We start from the raw sequence: 14,440 nt of genomic DNA on the forward strand, positions 1-14,440 counted from the left end.
ACCAAAAAAATTGCTTTTCTTTGCTCTCTGTGTTTTCTGGATCCGTTTTAGGGGTCTTTTGCTGTTGTGCCATTGGATTTAAATTTCAAGAACCCTAAATCAAAACTGAGAAACGGGAAAATCAAGAATTTTTTTCTTTCTGTTTTCATTCTCGTTCCCACTTTTCTCAGCATCCAGGGGAAAAATAAAAACTAACAACACATGATAAAAAAAGCTCAGATCTAAAAAAATTAACACTAACTCAACCTCAACGTCTCCCTAGTGGCCCACTGGTGGGGCTAGGATTTTAAGGAAAAATGAGCACGGGCTGGGAATAGAGAGCAGCTCAGATGGAAGTTGTAGCTCAACGTCTCCCTCAGTGGCCCACTGGTGGGGCTAGGGTTTTTAACGAAAAAACCACACAGAGCACGGGGGAAGAGAGCAACTCGGATGGAAGCTTGGGATTGGGAAAGAAAAAATGCAGTTGAAGTTTGGGAAAGTAAAAAATAAAAAGAATAAAAAATTACTTTGTATGCTGACGTGGACTCAAAAGGGCTATTTTGAACAATTGTTTGAAAAGTAGGTCATTCTGAACATTATGTTTCAGCGGAAGGCTATTTTGACCCATTATTCCATATAGTGGGCTATGTGGATATTCTTTTTTGGTTTTTTTTAGAAAGAAAAATCAACATGGCAAGGATTTGATTATTTACCAAGGAGTACAAGCGGCATCTTGAGGGAATCTCCAAGTGAGTCACCATGTATGTACTTTCCATACATCGATGCGCATTAAAAAAAAAAAAGGAAACAGAGAATTCCATATGAGTAGGCTGCCATATAGAAAAAATATATATAGAATAACAGAGGAACGGGCAAGAGGGAGGACTTTTTCTTTTGGAGGAGATCAACACACAAAGGAGATTTTTTTTAGAGATCCAAACACAAGGAAATTTTTTGGAGATGAACACACAAGGAAGATTTTTTTGAGAGCACACGAAGAACTTTGAGAAGCCGACACATAACCATAAAAAAGAGGGGAGCACAAAATCTCGACAAACAACGGTTTATAGGTAAGTGTACATTTCCAAATTTATTTTTGATTTCGTTTTGATCCATCCTTTTAATCTTGAGTGTTTTAATGATTTTAGTTCTTTGATTTAATTAATCCTATATAATAAATTTCTTGTTTTAATTTTGATTTAGTTTTAATTTATTTTTCTTTTTAGTTTGGATGTGTTTGTGGTTTTAATCCTTTAGTTTAATTTATCCCATTAGATAAAGTTCCCTTTTTTTTAATTCCAATTTGATTTAGTTTTAATTTATCTTTTATGTTTAGATGTATTTGTAGTTTTCTTTAATTTAATCATTTCTATTATAAAAGTCCTTATTTTTAATTTTGATTTAGTTCAATTTTAATATATCTTTTATGTTTAGATGTGTTTGTGATATTAATTCGTTGGTTTAATTATTTCTATTAGAAAAGTTTTTGTTTTTAATTTTGATTTAGTTCACTTTTAATCCACCTTTTATGTTTAATGTTTGTTGTTTTAATTCGTTAGTTGATTCGTGATTCCCAATTGGTGTCTCAGCTGATTTATGTCCAGCTGGCTCTTTAATTGAGAGAGTAATCAACAAAATTTATAACCTATATCACCATGTATCAGGATAGCTTTAGCTAATATAGCATAGTGGCTCTAGGATCGTTCACTGGGAAGGGTTTTCAATCAAAACTGATACCAATTCAAAGCTGAGTTGGTGCTTTTTCATTTCAAGGTTAACTTTAAAAGAAAACATAAACTTTGGTGGAAAAGGTTTGGGTTTAAACTAACCAAAAAGAAAGTAATGGAAATTACTTATGAAGAAAAACATTCCTTGGAGGTTCGGGTTCACAAGGGAGGTTCCTTATGCAAAAACAGAACTCTGGTCATTTGGTTCATTTCCTCGCATTAGAGAATTAACATATAGTCAATTCTCTAACCGGTGCTGTACAGAGGTATCCTTTAAATGGATTTCAGCTCTAATTCCCTCTCACTGATGCAACTTGCAATGCTCGTGCCTCTCACCTAGCATTTGCCATTCAAGGTGATTTTTAACTTTGAACTTCCTTCTCAAGCTCGCAAGAGATAACTAATGGATGTCTCCTTGGAGTCCAAAAGCTTACAAGTGTTGGCAATTCTAGAAATCCTACCTCCAAGTCACTTCCCAAAAGCTCGCAAGAGGTAAACTAGTGCATGTCCATGGGTGGAGATCACGTGTCTTACCAAGTGTTGGCTCAAGTGACTTGAAGGTGTTTTAAGTTAACTAAAAACATAGAAATCATTAAAGGATCACACTTTCTCTTCATTAATGATTGAAACCACAAAGCTACTAATTCATGCACTTGGAACCTTTCCCGGCAACCTTAACTCCAAGGAACTAAAAGTCTAGCCACCCATTCTCTGAGGAAACTTCCTCAGAGCTTGTTTGGCTAGTAAGAAAACTAACGAGAAAACAATTATATGAAGGAAAAACAGAGCAAGTGCTCTGTACAATATATTTCTTCCTTTTTCTTATTACATAATCGATAGATCTAATAATAGATGATCCCTTTGTAAAGAAAATTACAAACTATATATATGAGGTTATTCACCCTTTTTACTTACTTAAAGACTAAGGAATCCTATGATAGGTGGATTACAAGGAGAGTTTGGGGATTTAGACAACAAATATCTAAAGCAAAAATATCCAAAAATATCTCAAAAATATCGGTCAGAAATATCAGGAAGCTTTAGGAGAACACTGCAGCTGTGCATGTCTGACTAGGTAGGTGCTACCAGAGGATCCGAATAAGTCTAATCGGAGAAGTTGAAACGTCCTCCTCTCCCATCCGGCTGTAAGATATCCAGATGTAAAATGTCGGCGCTCGGCTCACATCCGGATGTAAAATGTCGGCGCACAGAATTCTTCCTCGGGTGGACTGAGCTATGCTGCGCAAAGGGGATCGTCTGCGTGTGTAAGGTGTAAGGACCCCTCTCCCGGATGACACGGAGCGCGCATGGCTATCCGGATTTCCCAAGCGGAAAGACAGCGCAATGCTATCCAGATTTCCCAGCGGAAAGGCGGCGCAATGCTATCTGGCGCAGCTCCATCTAGACGATAGCATATACTATCCGGATATGTGTGTTCCGGATGGAAAACATTGACTTAAGCGAGCAAGCCTTGCTACAGCCCACGTTCCACCGCTCTCTAATGGTGTGTCCGGACGCCCCTGTCCGGACATCTTTGCCAAGGATTCCAAAGAATCTCTCCTCAATCTCGACTTGCTTTGGTGATCAAAAAGCTATCAAAACACCAAAACTTAACACAATTTGATTAGAATTGATTGCAAGTGTCCTTAATATGTTAATTAGGTTAAAAGGTGATAACTATTACTCAAAAGTGTTAAAAAGAGTTAATTACAAGCTATCAAATGCATTTTTTGAGTAGTAATCACTCCCTCCAACCGACATATTGCTAGTCCCTTAGCAATGAAGGAGAGAAAAATAACAATAAACAATACTATAATTTACAACATCATGCTCATCAAAAAACAATTTTCAAGTGGCATGATAATCTAACTCTCACATGGAACATTAAAGAAATAAAACTCAAACTTCAACAAGAGTTATCAAATAACTTATCTAATCACAATTCTTAAAGAGAAGGCATTATGCAAATTTAAGCTTTAAAAGAGTTTCCACTCCCAAAGGGCCAAACCTTACTCTTCCACAAAAATCTAAGTGTTATTTATTAGCTTCCGAATATAGTATGTTGAACTAATCTCTCCCCCAAACCTAGTTCTTTTTCAAAGCTTAGCAAACTGATCAACCTCCAATAGGCTAAGAACGCACCTCTTTTTTGTTTTTTTTTTTCATTGTAGGAGTACAAGGCTAAAGATATTCTTTTCTAAATTGTCCATGTAACAGGGGTCCATCGATGACTCCCAACTAGTTAAGGTTCTACATCAAGTTTTAAGGATTTTTCAACCACTAACTCCTCGGATTTTACCCCGGACTTTTGAGAATAAATTTTAATACCCAAGTACCTATAGTATGTTAAACTCCACCTATCCACCCTTGTAACGAGCATTAAGGTCGGTGACTCCCAACCAATTAAGGCTTAGGGCACCAGGTTTTAAAGATTTTCACCATATACCCCTCAGACCTTGCTCGGGTTTCAAGGCAAGCAAACATTTTTTTCTTTTTCTCTTTTTTTTTTTCAAAGACTCATTGACCTTTTATAAGGTGTCCCAACACTATTAAATGAGGTCAAAGGTACCAAGTCTAAAATTTTCCTAAGTCAAAGGGAAATAGTTTTTCATCTTATTTTATTTAGAATATTTAAAATAAATGAAAATATAAAAATAATTTATTACTTTCAAATTTATTTATTTTTCATATCTCCTTTTTCTTTAACCTTCTCCCTCAATTTTTTCTCGACAACCAAACATTTTGTACCCTTGCATAAAAATTATCAATATCCAAAAATTAATTATTCACAATAAATTTTAATTTTAATTTTTTTACTTTTCATATCTCCTTTTTCTTTAACCTTCTCCCTCAATTTTTTCGACAACCAAACATTTTGTACCCTTGCATAAAAATTATCAATATCCAAAAATTAATTATTCACAATAAATTTTAATTTTAATTTTTTTTTACGTGGTCTGCTTCCAAATGTAAATAACAAATTAAAAAAAAAAATCAAATGTTAAATTATTCTAAATTAAATTTCAATTTTGTTAAAATTGTCACATGTATAACATACAATCTAAAAGTTAAAGACCATTTAAGCTAATTTTTATTATAATAGGTATTCTTAGCAAAAACTAATTTTACAATTACGAGAATGGTAGTTCTTCGGTCATCCACGTGCGACCTACCCAACATTCAACTTCAAGCATTCAATTTGCGGTCCTGATTTTCATCCAACTAATTTCTTGGAATCCAAACACACTGCAGTGGTTAAAAGGAAAATACCAAAAAAAGAATAAAACAAAGAGAGAAAGAGAAACAGATGGAAACTGAAGGTGGGAAGGGTTAAATTATAAGTATTTTACATTCCAGAAAAAACATTTTGCTTCTCTTTCTCTGAGAGAAGATGGACCCGAATGGTGGATCGAGCTCCGCAGGGGCCGCAGATGGAGCATCTGATCCCGCAGCTGCACGTAGGAGGCATTCCAAGAAACCTAAATGTGTATTTCTTTTCTCTCTCTCCTTCATTATAGCTATTTATATTTGCAATTTCTTCTTTCTTTTCGTGTATTGGATTATTATTACTGCCATTTACGTTTTTTTTTTTGGTCGGTGGAATTGGGGCGGAGGAATTTGAAGGGCAAATCTGCAATGTTGTGGATCAGTTATACATTGTGTTATAATTTTCAATATTCTTGAGTGGCATTACCTTTGGTCATATTTTGGATCAATTCTTGGAATTTCTGGGTGGTGGCATTAGCTCAGTGAATCGAATCTGGGTTTCATTCTCTTCAAGAATTGGTATCTGGGTACTCTATTTGCTATCCAATCGCTGTAGGCGCTTGCTGTATTTTTATTTTTTTCTTTGGGTTTGGTGGTTTTATTAGTAGACAGTAGATAGGAAACTTGTTAAACCATTCAGAATGTATGTAACATTTAACTCAATATACAAGAGGGTATTTACCTGGAGGAGACATTACCCAGAGGATGCTGCCACCTTTCAAAATGAATGCAAGCTTATGTGTGTATATATGTATGTATTATTTATGTATTTTGTTTGATATGAGTTGCGAATTTGGGTTAAATTTGGAGTAATGTGGCCTCCATTTTTATTCAAAGTTAATGCATGTAATGTGAATCAACCACACTACTAACAACATGCTAAATTAACTTCAAGGGGTAGGGAGTGCTGCCAAAATAGTCATTAGACTCATTACCTTAAGGTCATGTTTGGATCGCTGGAATAGAGAATGGGAATAGGAAGTCAATTCCATTTCTACTCATTAATCTGTTTGAATTGATTTTTAGAATGGGGGTGGGAATAAAAGATTCATTAGTATGGAAACCAAATCCCACTGTCACTAGGATTTTGATTCCTTTCTTTTACATGGTATTGTGATTCACCTATGCCTGTAAGTTATGCTAGCTGATAGATATATTTGAATTTGGTACTAATCTATAGCATGTGATTTTCAAAGCTTTTTATGCTCTGTTATCACCCTGACAGTTTCTTTATGCTATTTTCCATACACTAAATTGTAAACGCTGTTGTTATACAGTTCCCTATTAAAATTCTTTTAGTTCATTTTTTAATTGCAGACCAGCCCTTTCAATGTAGTCATTCAACATCTGATTCAGTCAAGATTCGAGAATCCTTGTAGGCTACTTGCAATCAATTGAGAGATGGTGCATTTGTTTTACATCTATTGATGAAAAGGGACTTAACTCATCACACTCTAAACCTTAAATACTCAAACTGGTTTAGCTTTACCTCTACCATGCGCCTTTGGCAACATACCATTAAGGTCAAACTCTGAAATTTTTTTTGCCGGGCATTCTCTTGATAGAACTTTTGTTTGACCTTCACATGAATCCAAGAGCAACAGCTTAATTAAACCTTAAATTTAAATGACAATGAGCATAGGACTCAACTTTTCCACTCTAGTTAACTGATGAACAATGCAGTGGTGAATCTGGACTACATATGAACCAACATTTTGTGTTTGCAAATGTTGCTTCAAGAATTAATACTAGCTGCCCTGGCTTTCTGTAATTGGGAATGAAATATATCTTACTAATTTATTTTATTTTATTTTATTTTATTTATTTATTTATTTGTACTTGATAAATTCTATTGGCTTGATATTTCTTACCAGAAATCTTTTTGTATTTATCTTTACTATACTTTATAGCATCCCATTGGTAATGGTAAGATATGCAACCAATAGAAATGCTTTGCCCTCCATCAGTGGCCAACCTCATTCTAAATAACTTACTAAGCTCCCATATTCTAGAAGTTCAAATTGATTAGAAATTGTTCTCAGTAAGTTGGGAAGCTATTTGATAATGGATTTCATCAGGAGATTCAAGGCTAAGGTTTAAGAGTGGTTTGAAAATATGTTAAGAAGATACTTTGAAATCAATAAGAGCTATTTCAATACCTTAATATTTTATTAATATATTATACATGTCTTTGTTTTGGAGATTCAATTCTTTTAACTTGTATGTAAGAGCCTACACTTTGTAACAATTAGGGATGGATGACATTTCCATCCCCCAATAATCATGTAACAGATATAGCAAAGGAGCAGAACTTGAGTTGAGAAAATTTTCCTAGTAAATTTTTTAGTTTGAAGAAGGATTTCTTCTTTTGCTTTAGGTATCTCCCTTAAGGCCACCTCCATACTCGCATGCGTACAGGTAAGCCCCAAATAATGGGTTAGAGAGACTCAACTCCATTCCTCTAGTTAACCGAAGCTTAAATATATCGAACTACTAATTTGACCTAAAAGTTAAAGTTGTTAGATAATGATCCAACACTATGTATCCAACTGACCTAGAATAGAGCCCTAACACCATACTTCATGGGTAGCCTTCTTTGGCCTTGCATGTGGGCTCAATGAATGACCTTCCGTAAAACAAGGTTCTAATACCATGTTAAACTATTAAATTGACTCAAAAGCTTAAATTGTTAGGTAATGGCTTAGTAATACTAAGGTAGTGTTTGTTTTTTGGAACAAACACCACATAACCTTTTCCATATTTCTAATTTTTTTTTCCAAAATTTCTTTCCTTCTTTGCGCATGAACTCTTTTCTTGGCATACATTGACTTATTGTACTTTCTGGGATAAAGTTGGTTACACATTTTAAGAACACATGCTATGAAAGCTGAGTGATTTTTAGATCCTTACCTTTGGCAGAGTCATTTCATCAAATTTTCACAACTAATAGCTGGATTTTGATTTTCTTGGTTTGTTTGTTTTCTTGTCTTGTTTTGTTTTTGTTTTTTAATTATAAACATATTATCTTTTTATATTATGAATGAACTGTTTGCTGATATACGTTCCTCAATGTTGCAGATTCTAGGTTTACACAACAAGAGCTTCCTGCCTGCAAACCAATTTTAACACCTGGATGGGTATTTATAATATATCTAAAAAGATTTGCTTTTATCATGTAGAAAGCTAGAATTCTTTCATGCCTTCGTTGGGGTGCTGTGTGTTGTTACCTATGTTTTCACTAATCCACTATCTCTCTCTCTCTCTCTCTCTCTCTCTCTCTCTCTTCATTTTTTTTATTCTTTCTTTCAGGTCATTTCATCATTCATCTTTGTTGGCATTATCTTCATCCCTATTGGTCTTGCTTCCTTGTTTGCATCAGAACGTGTAATGTTTAAGATCTTTCTTCTTATATTGCCTATGTGAAAGTTCTGTTATCCGAAACTAATTGGTATTAAAAAAGAAATTGTGTTTTGTTTGGCTTGTAGGTGGTAGAAATTGTACACCGCTATGACACGGACTGTGTTCCTGCAAGTTACCGCAATGACATGCTTGCATATATTCAAAGCAATGAAACTAACAAGACCTGTACCAGGACATTTCTTGTTAGTCAAGTTCCTCACAGTTCTGATGTGTTCCAAGAAATTAGTGCTTATATTTCCCATTTATTAATATCAATCTTTCCTACTGCCCTGCTCAAGGTACATTTATTTGTGGAGAAGTGTATTAACTGGGTATTTTTCAGGTTCCAAAGCAAATGAAAAGTCCTGTTTATATATATTATCAGCTTGATAACTTCTACCAGAACCATCGCCGGTATGTAGAATTTATTTCTAAAAGTAGTACTTGTTCTATACATATCTTTTGTTCAATATATGGAATGACTTTTGCTAATTCCATTTTTGCTTACTGGCGATGACTGATATCTGAATGTAATCTTCCTTTCTTTGATTGGGATTCATGAGTACTGCAAGAGATCGTCTAATGCCAAAAATGTGAAAGCATGGAAATGTTACTGTGAACAGATGGAATGAAATTAAAAGTATTTCTTGGAAGAATTTCCACTTGTAAACTTTGAGATGCCTAACAATGTGAATAGTGCCTTTAGAATGATTTTTGATTATGCGTTTTTGACACTAACGAAATTGACTGTGGGATATTGATTTCTGAACTCATAAAATGTTTGAAAATAATTTGTTGAACTGGGACCAGATTCCTTGTGGTTTCTGCTCATTTATTTAAGGAGAATACAGCTTCTTATCATAGTGTCATCTGTGAGTGTATCACTCCAATTATTCACAAAAGACAAATTTTGATTTATATCAAAATAAGTCTTAGGAGTGGAGATAATTTTAGGTTTTTCAAGTAAAAATATTTCATTCACTGGTCAAAGTTTAAGTAGACATGGAACATACAAGCATGATATAGCTTGTTCATGTGTACACTTGTATGGTGTGTGGTTTGTCTTGTTAAAAACATACATTCTTCAATAAAGTAAATCAAGAAAATAAAAGAAAAACTTTTAGGCTTCCCATTGACAGATTCCTAGTATGGATTCAAGTTCAGTGAATAACTGATATCTTACCAGATTTTCATGTAATAAGTGACAGTGCATGACTGAAGCTTTCCTGATATGATTTCCTCTTTTCATTCTCAATGCAATTAGTCAAGAATCTGATATTTTCACATCAGAAGAGATAAGGAATTGGGAAGAGAATACAAATTAAAAGGAGAAGAAATTGGGAACAAGAATATGAAAGAAAAAGTTGCCAACTTAAAATTTTGTTGTGAAAGATTTATTGATAGTAGGTGATACAAAAATTTCTAACTATGTTGCTAAATATAATGATTTCATTTTGATATCTAAAAGAATCCTGTTTCCTTAAGGTCCACATCTCAATTTCTGTTGTCCCATCTATTTTTAATTCTTTTGGTTCAAAGCTAGGTATCCTAAAATTTGAAACCCAGACCTAGTTTGTTTCATACCTTTTTCCTCCACATTTTACCTTGTTTTCAGTAGATTTTGTACATCACTCACCTAAGTTAGGATGTCTTATCAAAACTGTGTGCTCTGCTCCTAGATGTATAATGCTCCAGAAACATGAAATTTTGTCCTATATCTGCAATATTCACCTGCCTGTCTATGCAACAAATTTAGGTATCAAATCATCATACTATGCTTAAATTCTAGAGAAATTTGACAATCCTCTCCCTGGCTTGTGAAAAATGTTTCCAGATATGTGAAGAGTAGAAGTGACAAGCAATTGCGGAGCAGGGCAAGTGAGAATGACACAAGTTCCTGTGATCCTGAAGACGTCACAGCCAATAAATCTGCAATTGTCCCTTGTGGTCTCATTGCATGGAGTCTTTTCAATGACACATATGGGTTTTCTGTAAATAACACGTTGCTAGGGGTCAGCAAAAAGAATATAGCATGGAAAAGTGATCAGCAGCATAAATTTGGGTCTGATGTCTATCCTAAAAATTTTCAGAGTGGAGGCTTGATCGGGGGTGCAAAACTCAATTCAAGCATACCTGTAAATATACCTCTGTTTTTTATTTGAACTTGTTAATTGTTTCTGATTTATTTTTTGATTTTCCCTTCTCTTTGTGTCTTTATTTTGCAGTCTTGTCTAACTCTTTATCTGTTCTTCGTGATGCATGTGACAGTTGAGTCAACAAGTGGATCTTATTGTTTGGATGCGAACTGCAGCACTGCCAACTTTCAGAAAACTATATGGGAAGATAGAGGTGGACCTTGAAGCTAATACAGAGCTTACAGTTGTAATAGAGAACAATTATAACACCTATAGTTTTGGGGGTAAAAAGAAGCTGGTTCTTTCAACCACAAGTTGGATCGGTGGAAAAAATGATTTCCTAGGCATAGCATATATCACCCTCGGTGGACTGAGCTTATTCTTAGCAATAAGCTTTTTACTTATTTACATCATTAAACCAAGGTGAGTAAATGGTTCTCACATCTTTCTTTAACAGATGACTATAAACTTTGTTCTTACTGCACTTCCTTTGGTAACAAAACTTCCCTTCATTGAGAAAATCATGGATAAAGTTATTGTCCTATCCATTCCTTTGTTGAGGAATTTTTAGAAAAGCTGTCCCTTATTTTAGGTATTCAGCAGCTTTCTAGTATATTGTACCAGCTTATTGGATTATCGATGCTATCCTGTCTGTTCAAAATTTACCAAAATGCATCCAGATTCTACAAGGATATGTCCCCTCCAAAAGGTCCATGACACATCTGATAGGTCCTGGTAACAAGATATGCATGTCCTGAATTAACATGTATTATTCATCAAGCATGATCTTTTTTTCTTTACTTTGGCTCTGCCACTGGTCTTGGATGCTTTTCACTGTTCCTGTTGAAGAACAGGGAGCCAGTGGCTTGAAGTGATTCACCATCCAATTAATATGGAGGTTCAGATATTTATCACTCCTGCTGAGTATCTGTCTCTCTTCACGTGTAGTTTATAGAAGTTTGCACAACAGTAGTACATTGCATAGAACTGAATGTTACTGTTAAAAAGTTGCTTCTGTTAGTTTTGTTATTACTTTAAATTCATGCATGATTTGTGATTTGATACGACTTTTATCTTAAATGCAGGCCGCTTGGGGATCCGACTTTCTTGTCATGGAACAGAAACCCAGCAGGACATTTCAATTTCAACTAGGCATTTTCAAAATGGTTCCATCTATTGAGGGGTTTTTGATGCAACATGGTTCCATTCTCAGTTTGTCTTAGAAAATTGTACTTACTATTTATGTTTGAAGACTTCCAACTAGAGTATATATATATAGCTCTGCAGTTATTGAATGGTTTGAACTGTCCAGGAAGCAGTGAATCTCATAGTAGTTTTTTTTCCCTTTATCTTTTGTTACTTTCGTATATTTAATATATATGCACAGAGAGAGAGAGAGAGAGAAAGAGAGAGGAAGTAGTGAATCTCCTAGTATTTTATTATTATTTTTTCTATCTTTCGTTATGTTCATATATAGATGAAGGATTTCAGATAAGTCTTTTGTTCATGTTTTATGATGTATAGGGTTAGTAGCAGAGCAATGTATAGGACAGGATTGGTGTATGTGAGGTGTGAGTAACGGTTGGTGCCTGGCTGCCACAAAATCTTATTAACAGTCCCATCTGAGTAGCTGTAGTTTCAACTTATCTTGGGAAGGAGAAGAGATTATTATAACCTGAGGGGAAACGCGGTTAAGTGGCTTTCCACAGTTATGCATATATTATTAGCCTACGGTTGGAAGGACTTTGGATTGAGCTCTCTCACCTACCCTCCTTTCCCATAATTCTGTTGTCCAAGTTTCACTTTCAGTACTTTTACAATGCTCATTCTAGGCATTTAAGTTCCACATTCAGTACTTAAATGTCGATTCCATCATGCATAATCCTAGTTTTAACTTCCATCAAATTACTGTCGATTTAGATATGTTTTTATTTTTTATTTTTAAAAATTTGAAATGTCTATATAAAATAGAATATTTGATACAAGTATAGATTTATAATACCTTTCAAATCACTTTCAATTTGAGGTAGTAAAAATTTTTTGTTATCTCAATTTTACAATAATTTTTAGAATCATTATTTTTTCAATATGAACTTCTAAGAGGTCTTGTATCTTACATAGAAGTTATTGCTATTCATTCATTTAATATATATATATATATGAACTGCATCTAGATGATAATGTAGTGCCAATCTGAATACACTTCATGTTTATATTTTAAAAATGAATGAATAGCAATAGCTTCTATACAAGATATAAGACCTTTTAGAATCTTATATTGAAAAAGTAATGAATTTAAAAATTATTTTTGGGGTTATTTATAGGCTTTCATACACGCTTAAGTGACTTGAGCCCAAATTAGACTTAGTCAAGCCTACTTAGATCTTAATTAATTAATTAGTCCTATTGGACTCCAATTAATTAATTAGCTTAGGTGGTGTTTGTTTTTTTGGCTTTTTGCTGAAAATCATTTAGTTTTAAAATTTAGGTTGTTTGTTTTTTTACTTTTTCATGACTTATTATAAACTTTTTACTAAATAGAAAAAACCAAAATATGTGGTTTTTTCTAAATAGAAAAAAATAACACAATGGTTTTTTTTACTTTTTAATACTTAATAGAAATAAAATACTACAAAAATAAACAACCTAATATTTAATACTATTAAGTATTAAGGCTCTATTTAGAATTAAGTAAAAAAACAAACACCACCTTAGTCTAGAAAAACAATTAATAAGATCTATTGCAACCTTACGCTTACCAAAACACACTTATGCACATTTATGAACTAGAAACCTAAATCTCTCAAATAAAATGTGACATCATGAACTAGGAGCTCGAGTGAGAACATTAGGATCCATAAGAAAATAATGGTTACCAATAATCCAATTCTAAAATTGATTCAACATTTCACTAAAGAGAGTTAACTACATTCTAGTATTCTATATTATTACGAGGCAAAGCTCAAGTTGTGACTTGTTATCCATTGCATGGAAATCCCCCATGAATTGGTGTCTGTAATAGAACAAAATAGTGCTATTAACTTATTAAGATTATCTCTCCAATCCTTGAGTTATAGATCATCTTACTATAAGAATATCAATTGACATACTCTATCTTATAAAGAGCATATGTCAAATCAATGAAAGAAATTGTTATGACCATAGTTTTTTTTATCACATGTCCTTTAGATTACCTAAGATGAAACATTGTTTCAATTTTATGAGATATTATGGTGCCTCTATTGAGAATATTTGTTGTCACCAGCCTCCATCAACAATGATCCAATTTGTGTGAATATATGACCATACTAGAGGCTTATCTATAAGTCAAAATCTATTGTTGACTTCAGTATATACTCAATATCCTCTCAAGGTTGAGAGTTTATGCAATATACTAACTTGGTGAATCATGACAACTAATTCAACACAATTTAACATAAATTCTATTTAGTATGTAACCATATATACTAGTGCACTTACCATAGGAACCCTATCTTGATGGTCAAGACAAGTCATCCCTCTAATTATGAGGTAGCACACTATAATCTTTGTTGGATTGCCCAAATCCATGAACTGATTGTGAATTGTTTATCATCTTGCAAGAGACTTATGACTTATATTTTTTGTACAACTCCTAATGCACCTAAGTCATGTACAACGCAAGTGATATGAGAGTGAATGTTTAGATAATAAATCAATGCATAAGGGATAATAAGGGGAACTAGAAACGTAAATAACTAAATTTATTAATGAATCTTAGTTGGTTACACTGTATGTAGATTAACAAGATTGCGTTAAATAGAAATCCAACGATCTTAGATCAAATTGACTTTATGTGTACTTTAATTTGACCAAGGCATGACCAAATCTCTTTTAAGTGATCAACTTCTAGTTATGTGCACTAGGGACTCCATTGCAAAATGGAGAGATGAA

General features: G+C 33.7%; 1 protein-coding gene across 1 annotated transcript; it reads left to right on the forward strand.

Moving 5' to 3' along the window:
* Positions 1-4,937: 4,937 nt before the first annotated feature.
* On the forward strand, positions 4,938-11,854 carry LOC117913680 (ALA-interacting subunit 3-like). Its single transcript, XM_034828731.1, has 8 exons — positions 4,938-5,191; positions 8,052-8,110; positions 8,283-8,357; positions 8,459-8,575; positions 8,716-8,786; positions 10,207-10,507; positions 10,641-10,930; positions 11,593-11,854. Exons 1-8 carry the CDS (start codon positions 5,098-5,100, stop codon positions 11,657-11,659), a joined length of 1,074 nt encoding a protein of 357 aa, XP_034684622.1. The 5' UTR covers positions 4,938-5,097; the 3' UTR covers positions 11,660-11,854.
* Positions 11,855-14,440: the final 2,586 nt, after the last annotated feature.

This window comes from Vitis riparia, chromosome 4 (assembly GCF_004353265.1).
Source record: "Vitis riparia cultivar Riparia Gloire de Montpellier isolate 1030 chromosome 4, EGFV_Vit.rip_1.0, whole genome shotgun sequence".
Taxonomy (NCBI): domain Eukaryota; kingdom Viridiplantae; phylum Streptophyta; class Magnoliopsida; order Vitales; family Vitaceae; genus Vitis; species Vitis riparia.

Coding starts and splice junctions, on each gene's coding strand:
- LOC117913680 (XM_034828731.1), top strand. CDS start 5,098: ATGGACCCGAATGGTGGATCGAGCTCCGCAGGGGCCGCAGATGGAGCA. Junction 8,787..10,206: donor TTCTACCAGAACCATCGCCG/GTATGTAGAATT, acceptor AAATGTTTCCAG/ATATGTGAAGAGTAGAAGTG. Junction 10,508..10,640: donor AACTCAATTCAAGCATACCT/GTAAATATACCT, acceptor TGCATGTGACAG/TTGAGTCAACAAGTGGATCT.